Source organism: Anolis carolinensis, chromosome 6 (assembly GCF_035594765.1).
Source record: "Anolis carolinensis isolate JA03-04 chromosome 6, rAnoCar3.1.pri, whole genome shotgun sequence".
NCBI lineage: Eukaryota > Metazoa > Chordata > Lepidosauria > Squamata > Dactyloidae > Anolis > Anolis carolinensis.
Window position 1 is genome coordinate 56,282,605 of NC_085846.1, and position 26,344 is coordinate 56,308,948.

The 26,344-nt window shown below is 39.4% G+C and overlaps 1 protein-coding gene across 4 annotated transcripts; it reads right to left on the reverse strand.

Moving 5' to 3' along the window:
* Window positions 1-1,561: 1,561 nt before the first annotated feature.
* Window positions 1,562-25,574, reverse strand: stard3nl (STARD3 N-terminal like). Of its 4 annotated transcripts, XM_003222332.4 has the most exons (9): window positions 25,382-25,573; window positions 17,140-17,436; window positions 11,760-11,837; window positions 7,745-7,822; window positions 6,888-6,941; window positions 6,667-6,784; window positions 6,340-6,438; window positions 2,540-2,609; window positions 1,562-2,054 (listed from the first exon to the last, which is right to left on the reverse strand). In XM_003222332.4, exons 2-8 carry the CDS (start codon window positions 17,362-17,364, stop codon window positions 2,557-2,559), a joined length of 705 nt encoding a protein of 234 aa, XP_003222380.1. In that variant the 5' UTR covers window positions 17,365-17,436; window positions 25,382-25,573; the 3' UTR covers window positions 1,562-2,054; window positions 2,540-2,556. The 4 variants fall into 4 exon arrangements, with proteins under 4 accessions (XP_003222380.1, XP_062813704.1, XP_062813703.1 ...); XM_062957634.1 differs by lacking the exon at window positions 7,745-7,822 and having other exon boundaries at window positions 25,382-25,574; XM_062957633.1 differs by lacking the exon at window positions 6,888-6,941 and having other exon boundaries at window positions 25,382-25,574.
* Between the last annotated feature and the right edge of the window lie 770 nt (window positions 25,575-26,344).

Sequence of the window (26,344 nt, forward strand, 5' to 3'; positions counted from 1 at the left end):
ATTGTATGTATATAGCTGGTTTAACCTTTGGTTTGCTAGTAAAAATTACTGTGTCACAAAAGGATACGTGGCTATAAAGCATGTCACCAACATGAACATTTTGGAAAGCTCTGCTTTACATTTTGAATGGCATTTTCCATAATCATTAGCTAGTAGTGCAAGTTGGTGAGGGATTTCTAATTTGCACGACAGACTGAATTAACTGTGGATATTAATTCTGGAATGGCAGGAGGATTGGATTCACCCTCACTTTCAGCCCAACTAGGCAAGACCATAGCTATGCAGGATCCAATCATGGTGGAGTGCTTCTCTGTTCCATCCCCAAAATTAATTTTTTAGAAATAATTTTTGTTGTATCTTTTAAGTAGGAATAGATAAAAAGAGGATGAGAGGATAGAAGTGAAAGAAAAAAGAAAGAAAAAATAATAAAAAGCCAGAAAAGAAGAAAAGAAGAGAACAAATAACATTTAAAAGCATGCTGAGATATAGCAGTTTTGCGTGAGGTTAAGAATTCGAAGTCCTTGTTCTTTCCTTTGTTTATCTCCTCCTCCTTCATATCCTTCCTTCGTCATAGTCCGCTTGGACTATCACAAAATTACATTGTTAATGGCATTAGCTAGCAGTAGAGAAGAGGTTGGTTTAGGCTCAAAAGGCGCCTCTTTGGCCACTCCTATACCCTCTACTCCAATGGTTCCCAACATTTGGTCCTCCAATTGTTTTGGACTTCAACTCCTAGAAATCCTAGCCAGCTTACAAGATGTTAGGAATTGTGAGAGCTGACGTCCAAAACACTTAAGACGACCAAACCACTGCTCTAGAGGAAGAGATCATCAGGCATGGCTCCATTGTGCTTTAGCTCCAGCAGCAGACGAAATCCCTCTCCGTTCCAGTTGCAGTTTCTCAGAGTTAGGGAAGAAGAATGGGTTCTCACTTGCCAGTCAATGCCCTTCCCCACTGCCATTTCCTTATTATAAGCCTGAGGGCATAGGACTGTCAAGTCAATGCTTTGTAAGCTGCTCCTGGAGGCTTTTTGGCTGAAGAGTGGAATATAAAAACTTTAAACAAGTGAATTAGTATACACTGAAAACATATAGACTCCCGGAATCTGCCCAATGTTTCAGTTTCTCAACAGAATCACAGTGTCAAATCAGGATCAGGATCCAGCATTGGGAGACTTATTGTAATGCTCAGCCCAGGAGGAACAATTATACAGCTCTGCTCCCCTCCAACATGGCTATTCAGTGGCCAAATGAATGCTTGCAACCCAATCCACAATTTTCAACCAAAATCTCAGGAGAACCCCACAAAATACCAGAGAACGCATTTCATTTTTCGATGCCTTACTACAGAAACCTATCCTGACCGTTTCCCATCACTTCACACTCTACCTGCCATGCAGCCCCTCTGTGAGAGGTTTGGTCATTATGTGAGGTAGGTAGTGAATTTCTCCTTTTGCAATGTCGCTTTGCTAAGAGGATAGCAGCCCTAGCATAGAAGCTAGTAAAGTGTTATATAAGAGGAGGCAAGGCCCTGTGGCGTGTTATGAATTCACACACAAAGCTGCAATGTCACATTTTATTAATGTGTTCCTTTAATTTGCAAAGAGTGCTTAAATTCATCTTTAAAAAAAGATACATTAGAAAACAATATGTAAAATTAATGACATCAAACAATATATAGTGAATTCAAATCATAAAACAGAGGTTTATGATATAGCATTACTTCATGTATTATTCAATTTATAGGTTTGCTTCACAAGCACACCACTCTCCAGTGGCTTCCTCATCATTAAAAGTCAGTTTCAAGCATCACTGAATACATTACAGATGAGCATAATTTCGTATTAGGCATGATTCAGTCCGATATATATACATATATATGCAGATGTGATACAGATTTGGCGAGGTATTACAGAGAACAGGGAAACCCCCCTTCATCAATAAATAAATAAATAAAAATTCCCACTCTGAGTTCCAATACTGTGAGCCAATAGCATCACCATCAAAGTCCCAGAAACAGCATGTCCTGAGCAGCTCTGCTTTCAGGTTTTCTCTCTGAAAACACACAGGCACAAGCACGTATTTAATAGGCAGAAGACCTCAACAATTGTTTCCATACACATACATTTGAACTGAAGGATAAAAAGCTCTAAAACACTATTTTCTCTGACTATGGAATTACCTTATGAGGAAGACCATTCAACAATAGGACACAACTAAGAAACCCCTGCCATATACACTGCAAAGAGACTCATTAATCACTACGTAAACAATATTTCTTTTCCATACAAGAAAAAAATCCTTAAAATTCAAAAGAGAACATTGAGGCTCACATAATTCAAAATGGGACAGAGACAATGCTCAGTGTTCCAATAGTTTGGCTCTTCTCTAGCAACTAAGAGATGCAAAACATTTTAATGCCCTACATTCTAATTTGCAACTCGCCTTCAGGCCAACTGCGTAACAGAACACTTGACAGGAGACCATAAATTAATGGAGAGTTTTATTCACATAAATGTTCATTTCACTATACAACTTACCTGTTATTGCAGCACTGCTATAAAACTGCTTTCTCACTATCCTGTTTTTCTTCAGATTCTTCATCAGATCCTGAAAAATAAATTAAAAGATTAATGCCAAAATTAAGTTTGATGTGTCAAGGCAACTTTTTGCACAGTACTGAACAAATGAGAAATTAAAGATATGTGATTTCCTGAACTAAGTTTGGATGATATTTGATTATATTAAATGCATTACTATTATACAATACCTATATCATAGCAGGGTATCAAAAGGATACAGACTGAGAAGAGAAGGTATAATTAGAATACTATGCAAGCCCAGTGTAACACAGTACTTCTAAGTTGCAGATTTTTCTTTAATTCAGACAACTAAAGCACTGGCCGTTATGAGTGGCCTATCAAGAGTTCTCTGAAAGACTGTGAACAGCACTTCTAAGAATCTCATCAGGATTGTGAAAAATATCTCTGAGAACCACAGTGGCATCCAGACAAAGCTCATGGCACAATGGTTGCCACAAACATAATTCTTGTGAAATATACTGTATAAAAAACCTAGGCAGCAAATGAAGTTAGGTGTATTTTATATTTATATTTTTTGTCTCAAGTCATCTCCCATTTATAACAACACGAAGGCCTATCACATTATTTTCATGACAAAATTGGTTCAGAGGGATTTTTGCCTTCCTTGGAGGCTGAGGAAGCATGATTTTCCTTTCTTCTCCTCTTGACATCTGCCTGTGCATACGCTGAAGGCAGCACCTGATTTGAACATGGCTCAACAGTTTCCTACAACACCTCAAATCAAATCCCGGCTTCCTAGTAACATATATCCATGCATACTTTATTACTTTCCTAAACATGCTGCATCTTCTACTGAATATATTTGTTGAGAAGTATTTTTTCTTAAAATGTTGTAAAGACATAACTTTCTGGATAATAATAATACAGCAAAGGCTGGGTTGTTATATGTTTTCCGGGCTGTATGGCCATGTTCTAGAAGTATTTTCTCCTGATATTTTGCCCACATCTATGGCAGGCATCCTCAGAGGTTGTGAGCCTCTGACAACACAGCGAAGGCTGTTTCTATTTTTCTGTTAATAATCGAGGGGAACACAACTCAGCAAGATGGTTACATAACATCCATGCATAACATCTTAGTTTTTGTCTCTGGCATCTACAACTGATGAGTTTTAGGTAGCAGTGCTAGGGAAAAAAATCTGCTATCCCATATGCTCGCTTGTTAAAAATGCCTGGCGAAAAGGAATATACAAGCACAGAACGTGGCTTCCTGATCTTGCTACATGTGGGAAGCGTAGGCAGGGAAGTCACTAGAACCTGATCCAGTTCCAGTTTCTTATCTGCACCCTACAGGGTCATGGAGCACCGATTGTCTATAGCAGGGATTTCGAGACAGCCAGGAAAGGACATATTCAGACACCTGATCCAGTTTCAACTAAACTATACCTGTCCCTTTTTCATGTCATCTATTTCCAGGTGCCCGGTAGAAAGAAAAGATTCAATGATTAGTTAATGTCAGTTAACCAACAGCCATGAGGATTGATAGATGCCAGATTAATGTAGTTTCTGGTTGCTTGAGAGTTACTCTTAAAATAGGCCTAATACTAAACCCCATCCTATACACCATAAGCTCTGCACTGACTTGATATTATCATTGAAATACAGTTTTACTTTAATATAAAAATTCCTTTTTTATTTAAAATATTATTTTGTTGATTTTTTTTGCCGGTTGCTTAAGAGTTTCAGCTGCGGAAGTTCCAGTTAACTGAGAGTGTAATAGATGGCTCACTCTTTGATCACCACTAGATGGGGCTAAAAAGAAAATAATTCCACTTCTATTAAATATAGCTTCCCATATCATCCCCAAAACTTGTAGTGATGAAAGCAATTAAAAGTTCACTGCTAATCATTCATATAGTTTAATTCTAGACAAAAAGATCTTGTAGCATCTTTGAGACATAACAATACTAATAGATTCCCTTTAGTTTCAAAAATCCTCTTTTCATCTTAAAGTCCCTGGTGGCGCAGTGGATTAAACCCTTGTGCCGGCAGGACTTGAAGGTTGGGTTGCTGACCTGAAGGTTGCCGGTTCGAATCCAACCCAGGGGGAGCATGGATAAGTTCCCTCTATCAGCTCCAGCTCCATGTGGGGACATGAGAGATGTCTCCCACAAGGATGGTAAAAACATCAAAACATCCGGGCATCCCTTAGGCAACATCCTTGCAGACGGCCAATTCTCTCACACCAGAAGTGACTTGCGGTTTCTCAAGTCGCTCCTGACACGAAAAAATAAATCTCAAAGGGACTACCTAACTCATTTGCATCCTGCTATTCCAGACATAAAGAATTTGCAAATGGGGCAGAAATCAAAAGAGGAAGAAAATGACAAGAGTGTCAGGGTGGGGAGGGGAGGCTTGGGTGTTACTGCCTCACCAAACTGCAAATCCCATTAAAGTTAAAGTAGTGCTAAACTGCATTAATTCTCCAGTGTAGGTCGGGCCTCAGAAATCTTGAGATTCAATAGTTACATGTTTCAACTACATGACTTTCTCCCAAGGATGGTAAACAACAGCAATGTCCATCAGTTTAGGGTTTTTTATTTCCTCCACACTGAACCTAATCCTTCAAAATAATTTTGAGACCATGAACAAATGTGTTCAATGCCACGGTTTAGAAGGCTATACAAAGACATAAGAGAAAAAAAATTTCAGAGAGTGTTAATTTAAAAAACAAATAAACATATGGTCACTGCAAATCTTCAGTTATTTACACAGTAGGATTCAGAAATCTATTAGTAGAGCTCCTCTGAAGTATACTGTTTTCCCCACTATACTTGTCTTACCCATACTAGAATTTCATCCCAGAATCTATTTTGGGGCGTATTTTGGGGCGTGTTAGCCACATATGGCTCCCATCCCCTATTTCTCCACTTTCTCCAACATAATTTGGAAAATCCATTATTAATTTAAGTAGACAACAGCATCTATGCATAAGTATTTTCTCTCAGTTGTGCTGAAATTGATTTGTATGCTTGAGTTTTCCAGATTGAACTCCACTGTTTCTCTTCCAATTTGAACCACAGTTCTAATTTCCATACCAGTCTCAGTCCATTTAATGTTCCAGTTTTTACTTTTTGAAATATATGATATAGTTTTGAAACTTGCCTGTTGGTTTGATTGAATTTGTCATTGCAAATTGATTCAAGTAATGTTAGCTCTCTTGGTGGTGGTGGTGGTGGGGGGGGTGTTTTCTAATTATATCTGAAATGTATTTATTAATGTATTAATTAATTGGCTGTAATTTATTTTTTAATTCTTCCATTTGAATAGATTTTCCTCATAAAAATAAACATTTCATTGTATAGATTTCATTCTATTCCCACACTTTGAACTGACTATATGTGTTGTCATGTTTAAATAATACTATGTAACACTATTTTTGTTCCTGGGTTATAAATGTCATTTCCTAGTTGGATCTGTCATAAAAACATGGAAAAAGTTTACTGAACTGCAAAAACTTTGTTTTTGCAGGACATCCTGCACATTTTGCTATAGTTTTTCAATGAATATCTCAGAGTTTCAACCAATTCAACAAAGTTTGTGGCCACTACAAAAATGAAGTTTCTGGAGTATACTCCAAAGTACTTACTTTCAAAGTAAGTACAGCACAAATAAACAGGAAATAGTGCTTTCAAACAAGGAAAACATTTTTTCAAATTTTGTTACATAGTCAGAAACGACTAAACGACTGAACAGCAGCAGCAGTGTTATTTAAGTCTCTGAAGAAAATGTTTCCTTACCTGCTTCGGATTCAGGAGGGGAATAAAACTGTCCATCAGAAAGGAGTCCAGGCTGAAGAAGAGCAGCTCGCTCAGAGGCATCTTGTACCAGTAGCAGTCCTACCAACAAAAAAGAAGTCATCATTACAAAATCTTTTAAAATAAGGTTATGAACAGTCATAATAATGTACCACAGCATTATCACACTTTAAAAAAATATTATCTTACAGTTTTACTTTGTGGATACCAAAGCAGCATTCTCTCTCCAGCATTAATATACTCTACAAAATTCCTTCAGCATGCAAGGCAAACAATTTTTCAGGCTACTATAACAGCAAAGGAACATACTGTTTTCTTCTTCTGCTTCCTGTGGCAAAACTTTGAAATCCAGGAACCAGGTTTCTATCCAGGCAAGAATGAAAGATATGATGGGCAACACATAGCCAAAAGGACCTTGAGACAACAGCTGAAAGGGGGTGAGCAGAGAGAAAACACATTATACAAAAATCTATCTCAACAGATGAATTACAGTATATCATTTAAATGAACATTTACAATGATAAACCTACCTTTGAAATGATTACTTTTGTTAACAAGAAGGCACTGGTTACTGCAGTTGTAAACTGAAAGAAACATTAATGGTTACGAATGCAGGTGTATCTTCGAGTTTAGTTTCACAAGTCACAGGAAAGTATCACAAATACCCAACCATACAAAAACTATGATCCATTCTGGGTAATCATGGATTATTAAAATTCTGGACTTAGCAAGTTTAAACTAAATGTCCATGAATTGTCAAAATCATCTCCCATTGATCTATAGTTCCAAATATGGGAATACAAATCTGCAGTTCACTCACAGACTTGTGAGCTGTAGTTAATTGTGTTTTCTATCAGTTTCCAAATGTATTTAAAAATATTATTTTCAGTATTCCTACCTCATTGAAGACAACAATTGAAACTAAATTGCAACCAGAGCAACTGGGGGGGAAATCATCCCTGGAAGTTTTACAGAAATAAAGTAGTAACATAGGAAACTGTTCCACAGTTAGCCCTTAATATGAAGTACACCTTCTAGATAGAACCAAAGGAATGCAAGGAACATTCCCAAAAATTCAATCAGTAAGCAAACAACATTCCTGAACAATTAAAAACCCTATTTTTCCAATTAAAACTAAATGGAAACAGAACACAGGCAGGTTCTTCATGTGGCCTATGTTGTCCATAACTTACTTTCCGAGCTATGTCACACCATCCACAGGAACGTGAACATATGGACTGCAAAAAGCTATTCAACAGAAAAACCTATCACTCTAATATATTCTACAATGACAGAAGCAATGCAGTTCTGGAAAGCATATTACATTATGAATGTGCTGCCAAATCAACACCCCTTGTCCATATCTGTTAAAAAATCTGCTACTTACTGCTATTGCCCACCAATGTCGCAATCTGCACAGCGCATAGGCAAGTATCAAAATCTTAAACCGAAAGACAGCCAGGAGCTACAGAAAAGTTTGGAGAATGGGGAACAAAAGAGATTTTTAAAATATTCATTTAAAAAAGTAAAATTACAAATGTCGCATCATCAGTCTTTTTCTGTCGCCATTCCATCCGACATTTCTCCTAGGCATCTCATGGACATCATTCTACACTTGCCGCCTTTTTTTCAGCCACAGCCAGCCTTTTCCTTATACGTAGAAGTTTCCTCCTCATAAAGATTGCTTTCATAAAACAGGCTGTAACAAATATTTTCTGTATAATATGCCGATCTCAGATTTATTCAACCTCTGATCACATGCAGTCACTGTAACTCTATCTGAATAATGCTGTTGAGAGCACAACCTCTCCAGCCAAAGTGATTAGAGGATTACATTTTTAAGGGAGAGAATTCTGGAAATACTCTACTCTCTCATTTAAATTGTTCTCCTTGCTATTTACAGCTTTCTTCTCTCTCCCTTTCTTATTGCAAAAAATGGAGCATTTGTTAACAACAACAACAACAACAACAACAACTTTATTCTTATATCCCTCCAACATTTCCCCAAAAGGACAAGGGGTGGCTTACATGGGGACCAAGCCCAGTATAAACAAGATTACAAAGTGACACAGTAAAATCATAAACAATAAAACATATTAAAAACAATAAAAACCAGCAGAATATAAAACATAAAAGACACCAACCAAACAGCAGACAACCCAGTTGCCGAGAGCAGTGGGCATGTTCAGATTTGAGGGGATGGGACAATGTCTTGTGCAAACACGAACTGTAGGGCTGGGGCTGGGGATAAAGTGGGTAAGTTCAGATTTGAGGGAGCAGGACAAAGGCTAGTGCAAAAACAAATTGTAGGGCTGAAACAGGAGATAAAGTGCTGGAGATCCAAAACAGAAAATTAGGGCTAGGCAGACTTATCAGTAGCTAAACTATTATTCAAAGACATATAGGAACATCAAAATTTTCTGGGGACTAATCTAATCTCCCTGGGAAGAGAGTTCCAGAGCTGGGGGACCACCACCGAGAAGTGTGGGGAACCACAAACTGTGCTTGTGATGGAGGAGGGAGATACGGTCACGAAGATAAGCAGGACCCAAACCATTTAGGGCTTTGTAGGTGTTAGCCTGCACTTTGAATTGGGACCGGAAACTTATCAGCAGCCAGTGGCGCTGCTTCAGCAGGGGCGTTGTCCACTCCCTGTAACCTGCTCCAGTTAGCAACCTGGCTGCCCACCTTTGTACAAGTTGCAGTTTCCAGGCTGTCTCCAAAGGCAACCCCATGTAGAGTGCATTGCAGTAATCCAAACTAAATGTAACCAAGGCGTGACCACTGTGGCCAAGTCAGGCTTCATGAGGTACGGTTGCAGCTGGCACACGTTTTAACTGTACAAAGGTCCTCCCAGTCACCGCCTGAGAATCAAGTGTCAATGCTGAGTCCAGGAAGACCCCCAAACTGTGGACCTGTGTCCTTAAGGGGAGTGCAACCCCATCGAGCACAGGTTGCCACCCTATATCCCAATCGACCTCTCGACTAACAAGGAGGACCTCTGTCTTATATGGATTAAGCTTCACCTTGTTAGCCCTCATCCAATCCATCACAGAGACCAGGCACTGGTCCAGGATCTGGGGGGCTTCCTTGGAATTGGGTGGAAAGTAGTAGTAAAGTTGAGTGTCATCTGCACAGAGATGGCACTGAACTCCAAAACTCCGAATGACCTTTCCCAGTGGTTTCATGTAGATGTTGGGAGATAGAATGGAACCTTGGGAGACCCCACAGGCAACGGCCAGGGATCCAAACAGGTGTCTCCCAGCTTCAGCAATTGGGAACAATCCTCCAGGAAGGAGCAGAACCACTGCAAAACAGTGCCCCCAAGACTCATTTCGGAGAGCCGACCCATTCACTGCTGTTTGGACAGACAGGACAGAACAGAACAGAAAGGAGGTATGTTATCTTGAGGTCCAATTTTTGGTGCCTTGGAGGTTGAGCTCAGATTCAGTCACGGGGGGGGGGGGGTGCTGTTGCTCCATTCTCTATGACCAAGAGCCATCAGGACTTCCTCCTTCCACCTTCCTTTTTGTCACCACATTTCTGGTCTTGTTATTTATGGTGTTGTAAAATACCCCCAGGAGCCCCGGTGGCGAAGTGTGTTAAAGCACTGAGCTGCTGAACTTGCAGACTGAAAGGTCCCAGGTTCAAATCCCAGGAGCAGAGTGAGCGCCCGCTGTTAGCTCCAGCTCCTGCCAACCTAGCAGTTCGAAAACATGCAAATGTGAGTAGATCAATAGGTACCGCTCCGGCGGGAAGGTAACGCCGCTCCATGCAGTCATGCTAGCCACATGACCTTGGAGGTGTCTACGGACAATGCCAGCTCTTCAGCTTAGAAATGGAGATGAGCACCAACCCCCAGAGTCAGACATGACTGGACTTAACGTCAGGGGAAACCTTTACCTTTACTAAAATACCCCCCACCCCCCGCAATTTGCAGTACGTAATTTCTTGACTTACAGCTCTAAGCTGTTTTCGAACTGCTTAGGTAAACAGTAAACTGGGCTTGACGGTCGGGTGCTCATCCCTACCGGGCTTTGAACTCACCACCTTTCAGTTGGTAGATCTTATTACTGCTGGTGAATTACCAGCTATGATACAGCCCAACCCTGATGATGATATCTCTTGGTTTCTTCTTTTTTTAATTGTAGGGATCTATTACTAAAATCTATTTGGAATTTTCCTTCGTTATTTCTAAAGTATGATTTCTTAGTGATTACAAACACAAAAAATGGGGGAAGTTTCTTATCACTGCTTTCTCTTTTTTATCACCAAGAAACTGAGCTTCAGAATAGATTTAGCTTTGTTGTATTACCTAATCTATTTTCAATTCACTTCCCCATGTGCTTAGCAACTATGAGGTCTTCTACAATCCTTGGATTAGCAGACCCAATATTTGTCAGTTCCCCCTTCCCTTTCTCTCAAACCCATCTGTCTTCTCTCAATCATCAGATCTCTCAGGGATTTTTGGTCACCGGATTTCCTTTTTTCTGGGACCTTTCCCCATTTGACATTCAAACCATAACTTTTATTATTTTATCTTTTGCTATCTCAAGTGTTTTTTTCTTTAACCAAACTTACTTGTCAGTTCCAGTTGCAGAAACTGCAAATTATTTCTCAGCTTCATTACTTATATAGCCAGGATGCCCATGGACATTTTAGATCATTAAACTTATGGGAGTTAAGATTTTGGGTCCTATTTTATTTCCCTTAAACCCCAAGATCTACCAGCATAGAACAATCAGAACTCCTCCGAGTACTAGAACTGAAGACATTTGCTGTGTTCCTCCAACACAGAAACCCCGATTATTTTAGCTTTTCTGCAATTTTGCTGAGTTAAATTAGGTCATGAGTAATTTTGCTGAAAATACTGTTATCCTGAAGTGGTCACTTCTGTTTTGAAAAGTTTATTTGAGGTCTAAAGGAGGCTTGTGATGTGCATTAAATAATCTAATGCCAATTACACTTTCTTAAGACATTGGTGGCTTCACTGCCACTGGTCTTTTTAATTTGATTTTTGCTTTTCAAGTTTTGGCCGTAGAGTGGGAGGGATTGGGATAAGTGCTGCCTGCTGATGGCCAAGGAAAGTGAACATGTCAACTTAAACCATTGAAGTAACTCACACGCATTAGATTTATGAAGGTTAAGAAACAAATTTGGGTCCCATTCCATCACCATGCCTAGGTCATTCCCCCCACATTTTTCAGCACAAAAACTGGGAGAAGAAATACTGAGCTTATTAATGTGGAATGTTTATTAATGCAACTGTCAGCACTAACATGCATTTCTCAAAGAAGCTTGTATAAATATACTTTTTGCTGAGCGGTTTTCTATTATTTTACTGGTTCTTGGAACAAGCCTTTTAATACAAAAGAATTCAAGTACAAAAAGTAAATACTTACAAATATATCAAAATATGAAGAGTGGTAGTCATAATGAAGGACTTCTTTTTTTAATGTATTCTCAATGCCTCCATTTACCTAAGCAGAAATAAAATATCCCCTCATATTAATATATATACACAGTTACAAGTGGCTTATTCTATGTACAGGCAGTTCCCAAGTTACGAACAAGATTGATTCCGTAGGTTTGTTCTTAAGCTGAATGTATATATAAGTCAGAACAGGTACATTTTTAAATGCAATTCCAGCCAAATGTGTGTGTGTGTGTGTGTGTGTGTATACAGCAGAGTCTCACTTATCCAACACTCGCTTATCCAACATTCTGGATTATCCAACGCATTTTTGTAGTCAATGTTTTCAATATATCGTGATATTTTGGTGCTAAATTCATAAATACAGTAATTACTACATAGCATTACTGTGTATTGAACTACTTTTTCTGCCAAATTTGTTGTCTAACATGATGTTTTGGTGCTTCATTTGTAAAAACATAACCTAATTTGATGTTTAATAGGCTTTTCCTTAATGCCTCCTTATTATCCAACATATTTGCTTATCCAACATTCTGCCGGCCCGTTTATGTTGGATAAGTGAGACTCTACTGTATGTATATAAGTGTGTGTGTGTGTATATATATGCAGTTTTTGATAGCATACGTAAGGGTTAACATCCCTATGGTGTTTCTTTTATTGTCTGTGCTCCTGTTCAGATGATTTCACCTCACAGTGATAATTGGATTTTGAAAAATTGAGCTTGTTGTGGAAACAAGGATCGGCACTAAAGCTTCAGTGGAAACACCTTTTCCCCCATGACAACTCTTTCAAGAGTGGATTTCCCTTCCTAGGGGTAGGTTCCTGTTGTCTCACCTGTGTTCTTAACTATGAATCATTTGTAAGTCTGATGTTTGTAACTCAGGGACTGTCTGTTATTAAAACAATAAAACAAGATGGACAGAGTATGTCTCATATATCACATGCATTACTCAAAGTTGTTTTATGTTGCTGCCAGCCACCACTCAGCATCTTATCCTGTTTTATAATAGCCTTTTATAATATCTTGTATCACTCCTGAACGTTATGAATAATAACTTGTCTTTGTTAATTTTAGGCTGCCATCCTGTAAGCCTGGCAGTAATATCCACTCAATTCAAGCAGATATGCCACTGAATGGTGATATATTTATAAATTTATACATAATTAAAGAGGGAGGGAGGGAGGGAGGGAGTATTATGCTGTTCATGATGTCATGGGTAATATTTCATTACATATTTTTAAGAAACGGGCTAAGCAGTAAACTTCTCCGGCTGGATCTACACTGCCATATAATACACACAGGAACTGCGTTATATAGTCAGTGTAGACCATACAATGCAGTTCAATATATTTCCAAAGTGCCTCTTATGGCATTGTAGATCCGTCCTCTGTAATACCCACATTTGCCGGCAGGTACTAAAAGTGCAAAGCAAGAAAGGTCCCTCTCAATCTTCTCAACCATAAATTTAAAAGGCTGTAGTAGAGTTACTTTCCCAGCCTTAGCCAGAGGTTTCTTGCCAGGCTGCATATATTTTATTATTACATTAGACTTCTGGTCTGGTTTTGTACTTTTCAAATTGACTAGTAGCTATGCATAGTCACTGTGCCACTGTATGGTTTTGCTTTGAGTTCAGATTTTAATAGTAGTTTACATTTACAGTTACTCTGTTTCAAAGAGGAGGCATGAAAACCGTTTCCATGAATGTAGTCAGTTAGTTGAAACCAAGCTACTGTAATTTTCTTAGGCATTTTCACAATATGAAAATCTGTAATTGGAAGGCTAGGGAGGATATACAGTATGCCTTTTAAACACTAGCAGATTTCACTTTGTAATTATTCACTGTTCTCTTTTTGCTACATAATTCTTTGTTAAGATACTGATTGTGGGACATTTAAAAATATAGACAGTGACAACTTTCAGATCAGAATTTTTAAGTATGTCAAGCAACAGTTCTCAAGCTAGAAATTATTTGTACAATATAAGTTATCAGACTCAGATACCATGAAATCTGGATCTTATTATCCATGTACAATTCCAGATGAATGCTTAATTGCCCTATTAGCCTTCAGTTTAATAAAAGGTGAATACTTACTGTATATACTTGAGTAAAAGCCTAGTTTTTCAGCCCTTTTTTTAAGACTGAAAAAGCCCCCTCAGCTTATACTCGGGTGAGGGTCCTGGTTGGCTTATATATGGGTCAGCTTATACTCGAGAATATATGGTACATTTATTATTTTTCTCTATTATTATTGGTATTATTACATGTATTATTTTTCTCTATTATTGTTGCTACTATTACATTTATTTTACTCTATTTTAATTATTATTAATACATTTATTATTTCACTCTGATCTTATTATATTTATTATTTTACTCTATTTATTACTACATGTATTATTTTCCTTTATTATTATTATTATTATTACATGTATTATTTTACTCTATTATTATTAAAAGTATACATAAGCACATTTACATTGAAGAAGATGAGAATAATGATTTAATCAGAGTTAGACAATCTTATCTTAAATTAGAGCTTTATGTAAATATTCAAAAATATTTAACCTACTGATGCCTCAATTAATGTAATTTTATTGGTATCTATTTTTATTTCTGAAATTTACCACCCTCGGCTTATACTGGAGTCAATGTTTTCCCAGTTTTTTGTGGTAAAATCAGGTGCCTCGGCTTATATTCGGGTTGGCTTATACTCGAGTATATACGGTAAATCATTTGAAGACTGAGACTGACAGATATATAGAAGTGGTCCAACAACTCTTAGAATCCTCTTAACATAGTAGTGCTATCCTCAAATAAATGGTGCTTTTTGTTGTTGTAGCAATTCACAAATCAAAGTCAATGTACAAACACAACCATCTTAGACTCTCGGGAAAAGAAGGCATAACAAAACTTCAGTTTTCAGAGACAAAATCTATTCCAAGTCTAACCAAAATATGTTAAAAATAAATTTTAAAAAACCATGGGCCACAAACTGGAAATATATCCCAATCATCAAGAAAGGGATTCTTGGGATTGCAGTAATCACAGGAATATTTCATTAATTTCCCACGCAAACAAAGGATGCTTAAAATCTTGCAAAAATGCAAGCTGTCCAAACTGGGTTCAGGAAAAGAAGAAACACAAGGAATCATATCACAAACATATCCTGGATAATGAAACACATAAAATAATTTCAAAAGAAAATGAGCTTTGGTTTATAGACTTTTAAGCCTTTTAAGCAACCTGTACTCTAGACAAGAAGCTATTGTTAGGACAGAATGCAGAGAAACAGAACAGTTTGCAATTGGCAAGATGGTTAGGCACGGCTGCATTTTATCACTGTATCTGCTTAACTTGTACGTTGAAAATATCATATACCAGTGCATACACGGCGGGGGGGGGGGGGGGCTGCTGTCTACCTGCTTTCTCTCTTCTCCAGCTCTGAGAAAGTCTATCTCACAATGTCTCCATGGTAACACACTGGCAACTCTCTTTGGGCAGGCACTCTTTGTGGCTTTCTTTCCTTTCTCAATTTCCCTTGGACCTTCTCCTCTTTCCTTTTTCCTTCTACCCTGGCTTTCCTTCATATACCTTCTCCCCTCTCTTTCCTTTCTCCTCCTTCCTTGACACTTCTTTATCTGCCTTCCCCCTTTTCTTTATTTTTTTCTTTCCATCCTCCCTCACTTCTCCTCATACACATCTCCACTAGAAACAGCCAAGTTGCTTCACTTTCTTTCCCAGTGACATCACAAAAGGCCATTTCACTTAACCACAGTCAATCTTTCACCTAGCCACAGCCAATCCATATCCCTTTTCTTTCCTTCAGCTCTGGGCCAATCCACCTTGCTCCCTTTCTTTCTCTTTATTTTTTTAAAGTTCAAACCCCTCAATTATTTTAAGTTGGCTAGTTAAGAGTAAGTGTGCCAAAGTAGGTCCAAATTTATCAAGCCATGTAGGAGCCTTTGTCGCACTAACGTACAAACCAACATATATACAGTAGAGTCTCACTTATCCAACCTTCGCTTATCCAACATTCTGGATTATCCAATGCAGTCTGCTTCCCACCCGGATCCACAGCTCTTTCTCTAGGCAGCAAGGACTGAACTTTTTACGGATTTAACTTCCAACAATGTTGTTACTGTAAGTTCATTTTATGCAATATCTTTATTTGTAGCCAATGTTTTTGTAGTCAATGTTTTCAATACATTGCAATGTTCTGGTGCTAAATTCATAAATACAGTAATTACTACATAACGTTATCGTGTATTGAACTGCTTTTGCTGTAGATTTCTTGTAAAACATGTTTTGGTGCTGTATTTGTAAAATCATAGGCTTTTCCTTAATCCCTCTTTATCATCCAACATTTTTGCTTATCCAATGTTCTGCCAGCCCGTTTATGTTGGATAAGTGAGACTTTACTGTACATACAAACAAATATATGTTGACTTTTAAATATATAAAGCAGGTTTCAACTTGGAAATAGGTGTGAAAATTGGAGAAAGGAACACCAACAATCTAAGATATGCAGTTAACACCATACTACTAGGAGAAAATAGCGCTTTGAATGATTATTGGGAAAGTTGAAAGGGCGAAGAATTAACAAAAATAATGACTACTGATGATTGAATGAACTTTAGAATAGATGATGAAGACATGAAAATAATTCAAGATTTTCCATACTTTGGGACTATCATTCATCAGAGTGGAGACTAGTTACTCTGATCCAAAAATCAGAAGAGTAGGACTTGGAAAGATACCTATGAAGGAACTAAGTTAAGATTGTCTGTGACATCATATTTTCCATTTCTATGTATGGTTGTGAAAGCTGGACAGTGAAGAAATTGGATAAGAAGAAAATAAATACATTTGAGATATGGTACTGGAGACAAGTTCTATGTTTGTGGTAGTGTGCTAAAAGACGAATATGGGTCTTAGAGCAATCAGGCCTGAACTCTACCTAGAAGACAAGATGACTGAACAAAGTCTGTTGTATTTTAGTCATATCATAAGAAGAGATGACAATGGTTGGTAAGGTGGAGGATGAGAAAAAAAGAGGAAGACCCCATTCCAGAGAAAAACACTCTCAGTTCTGAGTTTGTTGATGACAGGGTAACTTGTAGGTTTTTTAATTCAAGGAATCATTGTATATCAAAATCAATTTGAAGACAATCAACAAGAAAAACAATCTCAGGCATGTCTACTCAGAAATAACTATCATTAAGTTCAATGGGGCTTTCTCCCAGGTAAATTGACATGAGACTGTAACCTAACTTAATGAAATCTTGGAATTCTCCATTCCTGATCTTACCAATTCTCAGAGGAAAATCTATTATTAGAAATACTCACATTCAACTCTATAATCCACAGTAAAGTTACAAACAGGAGGTCAAAGGTAACAAAAAGACAGAAAGTCCTTCGGACATCAGATATGCCTTTTTTCTCCCTGGTGTCATAAGATTCAATTCTTGCCATTAGCTGTGCAGGGTTTATGGAATGAACATCTCGTAAAGAAGGCTGGGATCCCAAACTGCTGCCCAGGGCATTTCCTCGATGTTCTGGCAGTTGATTCATCCTGGTTTTGGTTACATCAGCTTTTTTCCAGTTTCAGCATCACTGCCACATTTATCCATATAGAAGATCTCTCTATGAAAAAAAACAATTAATTTGATCATGTAGATTGATTAGCAAAAGCAAACTCAATATTCTTTCAAAAATGATCAAGTATCACTCAGTATCCCTAAATAACCAAATAATACATACATACATTGGGAGCTCCCAAAGTAGTTATGACTATGTGTTTATAATGTAAGAATGAAATTAGAAATTAAGTATCGACAATATGGTCCTATGAGCTTCTAGTACCTACAGGTGTTGAAGGCAAATAAGTAACACAATTGTAGTATGTCTTGAGGAAGAACTTAACTAAGTCCAAACTTTGTCTCTCAGCCACACAGAGAGATAAAAGTAGAGTTGCCTATAGAAAACAGAATACATAACATATCTTCGTTATATAGGAATAAAGGTCTGAAATTCAAAACAAGCCTAAATATACAATGTAAATGGAAAGCAGAACAACAGTACTTTCTAAACTCTGTACAGCCATGTAAGGCTGGAATCCTGCTGTTAGTTCCAATTAGAATAGGTTCACAAAGTTAACTGAACTAAATGCCGACTTAATAAAGTTATCACTGATACAAGAGGTCATCTGTAATTTGGAAAAAAACCAATAGATTTAGATCTCAGGATTCCAACTGGGTGAACCTAAGCCATGAACAAAAGCTATTTGTTGAGTTGAAGGTCAATAGCTAACTCACCCAACCATCCAAAATATTTTGTATGCCAAAATACAATTTCCTTCCCCCCTTCCCATACTAAATGAAGACTTAAAAATACGTTGTAGAGGTATTGAGACCAAAATCAAAGTACTAGAGGTAGGGGAATATCTTTAAGAAATGTATATGTTTTAAATATGACTGGGTGGGATTTTTTGGAAACTGGTTAAGGTTTTGAAGACCACAGATATGGAATCTGGGAGAGTACATATGGGTCCACTTCAGATGTGACTCACTACAAAATTTTGCAGAGGGTTTCCATTTATTCCTGTATTAGTGAACTTGGGAGGATCGTTCTGGGCTGTCTTGCTGGGGCTTGAAGGCACTGTTTTACTGTGGCCCCTTCCTTTTTGGAGGGGCGTACACAGAAGGTGGTGCTAAGGAACTCCTGTTTGAACCTCTGGCCAACTTCCTGTGGGATTCCTCTGGGTTCTGTTTGGTCCCCCATGCTGCTTAACATACACATGAAACTGCTGGGAGGTCATCCAGAGTTTTGGAGTGTGGTGCCACCTATATGCAGATGACACCCAACTCTACTATTCCTTCCCACCTAAAGCCAAAGAAGCTGCCCTGACCCTAAGTCAATGTCTGTCATAAGGAATGGATTGAATGAGGACAAACAAACTGAAATATAATTCAGATGAGACAGAGATCCTCCTAGTCAGCTGGAAGGCAGATCAGGTAATAGGGATCCAGCCTGTACTGGATGGGGTTACACTCACCCCAAAGACACAGGGCCGCAGCTTGTGGTTCCTCCTGGATTCAGTGTTGAACCTGAAGGCCCAGGTATCTGCAGTGGCCATGAGGGCCTTTGCCAATTACAGATTTTCTTGAGAAGCCACATCTAGTCACAGTGGTACATGCCTTAGTTACATCCCGTCTTGGGTTACTGTAACACGCTGTACATGAGACTGCTTTTGAAAAGTGGGGCTGCCTTTGAAATGTGTTCAGAAACTTCAGCTTGTCCAAAAAGCTGTAGCTAGCTTGCTAACTGGGGCTGGCTACAGTGACTAGACAACCCCCCTGTTCCAGCAGCTCCAGTGACTGCCAGTTTGTTTCCGGGCGCAATTCAAAGCGCTGGTTATGACCTTTAAAGCCCTATATGGCTCAGGTCCAAACTATTGGCTGACCACATCTCCTCGTACAAACGTATCCAGGCCCTGAGATCTTCAGGAGAGGCCCTTCTCTTGATCTCACCTCCATCTCAAGTTTGGTTGGTGGGGACAAGAGAGCAGGCCTTCTCTCTCAGTGGCTGCCCCTCAACTATGCAACTCCCTGCCCAGGGAAGCCAGAATGGCTCTCTTCCTTGTGTCCTGCCAATAAAAGGCTAAAATCTTTTTATTTGGGCATGCTTTTAAAGAAGAAGGCTTTTAAGACCAAGTCAGGGAATTCTGTTGTTTTTGCTTTGTATGGTTTAAATTTGTATGGATTATAATTAATTTTTTTACATCACTAATGTTCAGTTCTGTTTGAATGTTTGTATATTTGTGAATTCTAAATTGTATTGAAATTGTTTTAATGTAAGCAACTTTGAGTCTCCTTTGTAGAGAGAAAAAGTGAGGTATAAACAAACACAATAATAAACATAATAATAACAGCAGAATTGACGAGAAGCAACTGGAAAAGCTTACATGATACGAGGATTTAAAGATCGAACTGCGCAAACTCTGGCACAAGCCAGTAAAGGTGGTCCCAGTGGTGATCGACACACTGGTGCAGTGCCTAAAGATCTTGGCCAGCACTTAAAAACCATTGGCGCTGACAAAATCACCATCTGTCAGCTGCAAAAGATCACCCTACTCAGATCTGCATGCATTATTCACCAATGCATCACATAGTCCTAGACACTTGGGAAGTGTCCGATGTGTGATCCAATACAAAAGCCAGCATAGTGATCTTGTTTGCTGTGTACTAATCTTGTTGTGTATCAAATAATAATAATAAACATAATAAAAAATTGAAAGCAAAATGCAGACTCTCAAATATAAAACACTGATTGCCACTTACTCAAAGGTTATGTTAAGTAAAACAGCATGTGCTAATCATCATCATCTCTCTCTCTCTCTCTCTCTCTCTCTCTCTCTCTCTCTCTCTCTCTCTCTCTATATATATATATATATATATATATATATATATATATAAAAGAGTGATGAAATCATGGCACCAGACAAAACAACAAAACTAAACACCCCACAACCTCGAAAATTGACAGCACAACCCTTCATCCACACCTCAAGGACAAGACAACAACAAAAAACAAAAATAAAGTCCTAATTAGAAGGAGAGGAATAATTGTTTTTATACAATTACTGCCAGTTAGAAGGCTAAGCTCCGCCCACTTGTTCTCCTAGCAACCCACTCAGCCCAGGGGACAGGCAGAGTTAGGCCTCACTTAGGCCTCTTCCACACTGCCTATAAAATACAGATTATCTGATTTTAACTGGATTATATGGCAGTATAGACTCAAGGCCCTTCCACACAACTATATAACCTATTTATAATCTTATATTATCTGCTTTGAACTGGATTATCTTGACTCCACACTGCCATATAATCCACTTCAGTGTGCATTTTATACAACTGTATAGAAGGGGGCCTAATAATAATAATAATAATAATAATAATAATAATAATAATAATAATAATAATAATAATAACAACAACTTTATTTTTATACCCCGCCCCATCTCCCCGAAGGGACTCGGGGCGGCTTACATGGGGCCTTGCCCGATAAAACAATCAAATATCAAAACACAGCAATAAAACAGTAATCCAATAAAAACATCAATTACAGTAAAAACAATCGTTAAAATCAACATAAAACATACAATATTAACACTGGAAACTAATTAATAGAACCCAGGCAAAGTGCAACATGTTCCGAAATGTGCCGAAATGGGGAAGGTAATTTCACAGTTGAAATGGACAAAGTCATAGAATCCAGTTCTAAGCAGATAATATAAGATTATAAATATACAGTAGTCTCACTTATCCAACATAAACAGGCCAGCAGAACGTTGGATAAGTGAATATGTTGGATAATAAGGGATTCAGGAAAAGCCAATTAAACATCAAATTAGATAATCATTATACATATTAAGCACCAAAACATCATGTTATACAACAAATTTGATAGAAAAAGTAGTTCCATGCACAGTAATGCTATGTAGTAATTACTGTATTTACAAATTTACCACCAAAGTATCACAATAAATTTAAAACACTAACTACAAAAACACTGACTACTAAAAGGCAGACTGCGTTGGATAATCCAGAACACTGGATAAGCAAATGTGGGATAAATGAGATTCTACTGTAATATGAAATAATTACTGTGGTAGAATAATTCAGAACAATATAATCTCTAAAACCAGGATCAAGAGCAACACTCTGAAAACAAGGAAATTGGGAATTCCACAAAAGAAACAATCGGGGCCAGCTAACAACTCCCCAGAAAGGATTCTTCCAGAAAGGAAGCTGAGAAGGGAGTGAAGCAGTGTGTATTACCAAAATCATTATTATTATTATTATTATTATTATTATTATTATTATTATTATTACTATTATTGTTGTGTTGCTGTGAACCGTGAAAATGAATACAATCTGGCTCCAAGTATTCAAAAACACTAAAATCGGAATATATAAAAATTACTGTGGTATAATAAAACAAAACAATACAATCTCTAAAATCAGAACACTAAATAAAAAACAACACTCTGAAAATGGGAATTCCACACAGGAAACAATCAGGGCCAGCTAACACCTCCCAACAAAGTATTCCCATCACCAAAGTCTGGCAAATCCTCAGTTTTCTGAGGGCCACAGACAGTAGAAGCACATAAAATATCGCAAAGAACACCACTCTGAAAACAAGGGAATTCCAGACAGGAAACAATCAGGGCCAGCTAACACCTCCCAACAAAAAAATTCACTCAGGGAGGAAGCAGGCAGGCTTTAAAGCTGCAAGGTCAGTACATGCTAATAATTTTGCCTAATTGCAGCATTCATATTTGCCTCCAACAGTAAAAAAAAATCAGAAATATTATATATTCACAAGTTTTAGGAAATAATATCACCTGATGGCGCAGCGTGTTAAAGCTCTGAGCTGCTGAACTTCTGAACCGAATGGTCGCAGGTTTGAATTGGGGGAGCGGAGAGAGCCCCCACTGTTAGCCCCAGCTTCTACCAACCCTGAAGTTCAAAAACTTGCAAATGAGAGTAGATGAATAGCTACTGCTCTGGCAGGAAGGTAATGGCGCTCCATGCAGTCATGCCACATGACCTTGGAGGAGTCTACAGACAACGCCAGCTCTTTGGCTTAGAAACTGAGATGAGCACCAAACCCCAGAGTCAGACACGACTGGATTTAATGTCAGGGGAAAACCTTTACCCTTTACTTTAACTACCACCAATTCCTCAATACTTTATTTCCCATACCACCATACTTCGCCACAGCAACGCGTGGCTGTGCACAGCTAGTTTCTTTAAAAAAGGAATTGAATCACAAGCACACAAAATAAACCAAGTACATGTGACTTAACAGGAACTACGAACAACAGATATTTTTGTTGCAGTGGGGGGAGGGTAGGCAGCAAACAGTATCAGAAATGTGTCCTAATCTTAAATATGATGTGCCATTTTCATTGTGAGAAATGTATAGGTCAACAGACACACGTGAATAGGAGTTGACTGAAAATTCTACAAATTTATTCTGCTGGAATAAACAAGAAAATTGGTCTATTTCCACCAACTGCAGCATACATATTTCTGCTTTAATTTAATATACTTCCTGATTTCCTCCTACAATTTCCTGGAAAGTAACAAAAGTTTCATAGAACTGTTTGCCCATCTTGTTACACTGGATACACAGTGTGTTTCCTTGATTCCTGAACTGCCCAATGCCTGTTTGGTTGATATTTCAGGCAGTTATGCCAATATGTATCCAAATTATTTCCCAGCACAAATAGCCTCCTTTGTCACCCTTTTACAGCAGCCCCTTTTACAGCAGCTTTAACACACTGAGCCCCCCGGTGGCTCAGCATGTTAAAGCGCTGATCTGCTGAACTTGCAGACCAAAAGGTCCCAAGTTCAAACCCGGGAAGCGGAGTGAGCGCCCGCTGTAAGCTCCAGCTTCTGCCAACCTAGCAGTTCAAAAACATGCAAATGTGAGTAGATCAATAGGTACCGCTCAGGTGGGAAGGTAATGGTGTTCCATGCAGTCATGCCGGCCACATGACCTTGGAGATGTCTACAGACAACGCCAGCTCTTTGGCTTAGAAATGGAGATGAGCACCAACCCCTAGAGTTGGTATTTAAAGAGGATTCTGAAACCAAACCCCAAAGATATCAAAGGTTCATAGTACATTTACGATAATTATGTAATTTATTCCAAAAGAACACATTATCTGTGTCTAAAGTAACAAAATTACTCTAAATCAATCAGAATAAAGGATGAGGGCGAGGGGTTATAAATGTACCAATGGGTTAGGTCCAGGTTACCTACAGGATCATCTTCTCCCCTATAATCCGCCCTTTAGGACACTGCAGAAGAGAAGGTTGAGAAGAGACACGATAGCCACGTATAAGCATGTGAAAGGATGCCTAAGGAAGAGGAGACAAGCTTGTTTTCAGCTGCCCTTGAAACTAAGACTCGGAGCAATGAGGTCAAATTACAGCAAAGAATATTCTAATTTAACATTAGGAAGAACTTCCTGAATGTAAGAGCTGTTCAGCAGTGGAACTCTCTGCCTCCGTACAAACCATCTGTCAGGGGTGCTTTGATTGTGCTTTTCCTGCATGGCAAGGGGGTTGGACTAGGTGGCCCATGTGGTCTCTATTTATTTAGAAACTCTATGATTCTAAATAAATAATAAATGTTTAATAAAATTATTTGGAAAAAAAATAATTACTACAGTATACTACGTACCTAAAAAGCCCTAAACAGTTCAGACCCAGGCTATTTGACTAACTGCATCTCTGCATATAAACCACCATGGAGACTGCAGTCTGTGTAGGAGGCCCTGCTCTGGGTCCCATCCCATCTCAAGACCAACTGGTGGGAACGAGAGAGGGGGCCTTCTCAGTGATCGCTCCCCACCTTTGGAACTCCTTCCCCAAAGAAATAAAAATGACCCCTCTCCTCTCCTTCAAGAAGCCTCTAAAACCCCATCTCTGTACTTTGGCTTATGGAGAGGAGAACTAAAACATCCTAATGCAACCTGGTTAGATGCTGGAAACCACCCAGGTTCTGTTGGTGGTTGTAAACCAACCCATGATTTTAATGCATTTTAGCAGTCATATTTTTATTGATGTAAATGTACTAGGTGATATTTTATTATACTTTTATTAATTATGTTATATTGTTTTAAGGAGCCCCAGTGGTGAAGTGCGTTAAAGCACTGAGCTGGAGACCGAAAGGTCCCAGGTTCAAACCCCGGGAGCAGCGTGAGCAGCCGCTGTTAGCTCCAGCTCCTGCCAACCTAGCAGTTCGAAAACATGCCAACGTGAGTAGATCAATAGGTACCACTCTGGCAGGAAGGTAACGGTGCTCCATGCAGTCATGCCAGCCACATGACCTTGGAGGTGTCTACGGACAACGCCGGCTCTTCGGCTTAGAAATGGAGATGAGCACCAACCCCCAGAGTCAGACATTATTGGACTTAACGTCAGGGGAAACCTTTACCTTTTTACCTATATTGTTTTAGCATATTTGATTTGATTAGTGATTATAAGTTATACTCATGTTGTTGTATTACTGGTTTGATTTGGTTTGTGTGTTTCTTTAATGGGATTGAGTGTTTGCCAATTTTTGTGTGGAAACCGGCCTGAGTTCCCTTGGGGAGATAGGATGAGTTATAAATTATTATTATTATTATTATACAGCTGAATGACTGTGTTGCGAACTGATGCATGGAGAAAAAGGCGTGGCGCCAACCTGAAACGTTTGGCTGCAAAGGAGGTAAACAAACAGCCCTGCTTCCTTGACTCTTGTCGGACTCTAGGCACAGCTGGGAAAGGAGGGGGCGGGACAAACCATGAACCCGGATGGGAGTCGAGGAAAGCCCCGCAGACTGGCAGGAGAGAGGAAGTAGAACTCCAAGGCCGGGGGGGGGGGGGGGCACGGAGGAGGAAGAGCCCCTCTGTCCCGCAAGTTGGGCGCGAGGAGAGCGCGCGAGGACCTAGGCCTTGGCCCACGCGCCCTCTTTCCCTCACAGAGTACACAGCCGCGCGTGAGGGAGCAGGCAAGGCCCACTTACCCGGGAAGAAGCTCCCCGAAAAAAGGAGAAAAGCGTCCGGTGGCGACTCAAAGGCCTTTCTCACCAGCCACTCGAGGCCCGGAGCGGCTTCCAGGGCGGGGCCCGGCGAGGAACTGAAAGCCAGGGGACGGAGGCGGCGCCGAGGAAACAGAAAGAGCAGGCAGGGAGTGGGCGGGGCCTGATGCGGCGGCGCGAGGAGGGGGCGGGGCCGGCCGAGGGGAGGGGAAAGGGGCGGGGCCTAAGATGGGCGGGGCTTCTCGGAGTTTCACACCTGATTGGCTGGTTCCCTGTCAGGAGAGCGGCCCCCTCCCACTCTTTTACAGGAACTCTCCAAGGTACTCAGCCTCTTCTTTCCTATTAACGAACCCCTTGGAAAGCTTTCAAGTCCAGGCTACAATCCCTTCCACATAACCCAGAAAATCAAGGCAGAAAATCCCACAATATCTGCTTTGAACTGGGTTGTCTGAGTCCACACTGCTGTATTTCCTAGTTCAAAGCAGATAACGTGGGATTTTATTCAGTCATGTGACTTAGGGCCAGACTTAGCACAGCAGGCTAACAGAAAATTCCTGCTCATCAAAAGGTTGGCAGTTCGAGCCCGGGTTGGGGTTGAGTACCGGCCATTAAACCCAGCTCATCTACTTACCGAGCAGGTCAAAAGCAGAAATGCGAGTAGATAAATAGGTACCGCTTTTAGCAAGGAGGTAATAAATGCGCCCTTAAGGACACTGATTGAAGGAAAGCCCCTCAGCATGGAAGGTGGAGTGACAGCACCCATCATGGCCAGGTCAAAAGCAGAAATGCGAGTAGATAAATAGGTACCGCTTTTAGCAAGGAGGTAATAAATGCACCCTTAAGGACACTGATTGGAGGAAAGCCCCTCAGCATGGAAGATGGAGCGACAGCACCCACCATGGCTAGAGTCAAGCACAGCCTTCAAGATGCCAGAAATAACATGGGAAA

Excerpts from the sequence above, each read along its gene's own strand:
- stard3nl (XM_003222332.4), bottom strand. The coding sequence starts at position 17,364 with ATGAATCAACTGCCAGAACATCGAGGAAATGCCCTGGGCAGCAGTTTG. Across the intron at positions 7,823-11,759 it reads CTTCATATTTTGATATATTT|CTCCTGGCTGTCTTTCGGTT; the intron begins GTAAGTATTTAC and ends ACTTTTCTGTAG. Across the intron at positions 2,610-6,339 it reads CCCTCCTGAATCCGAAGCAG|GATCTGATGAAGAATCTGAA; the intron begins GTAAGGAAACAT and ends TTTATTTTTCAG.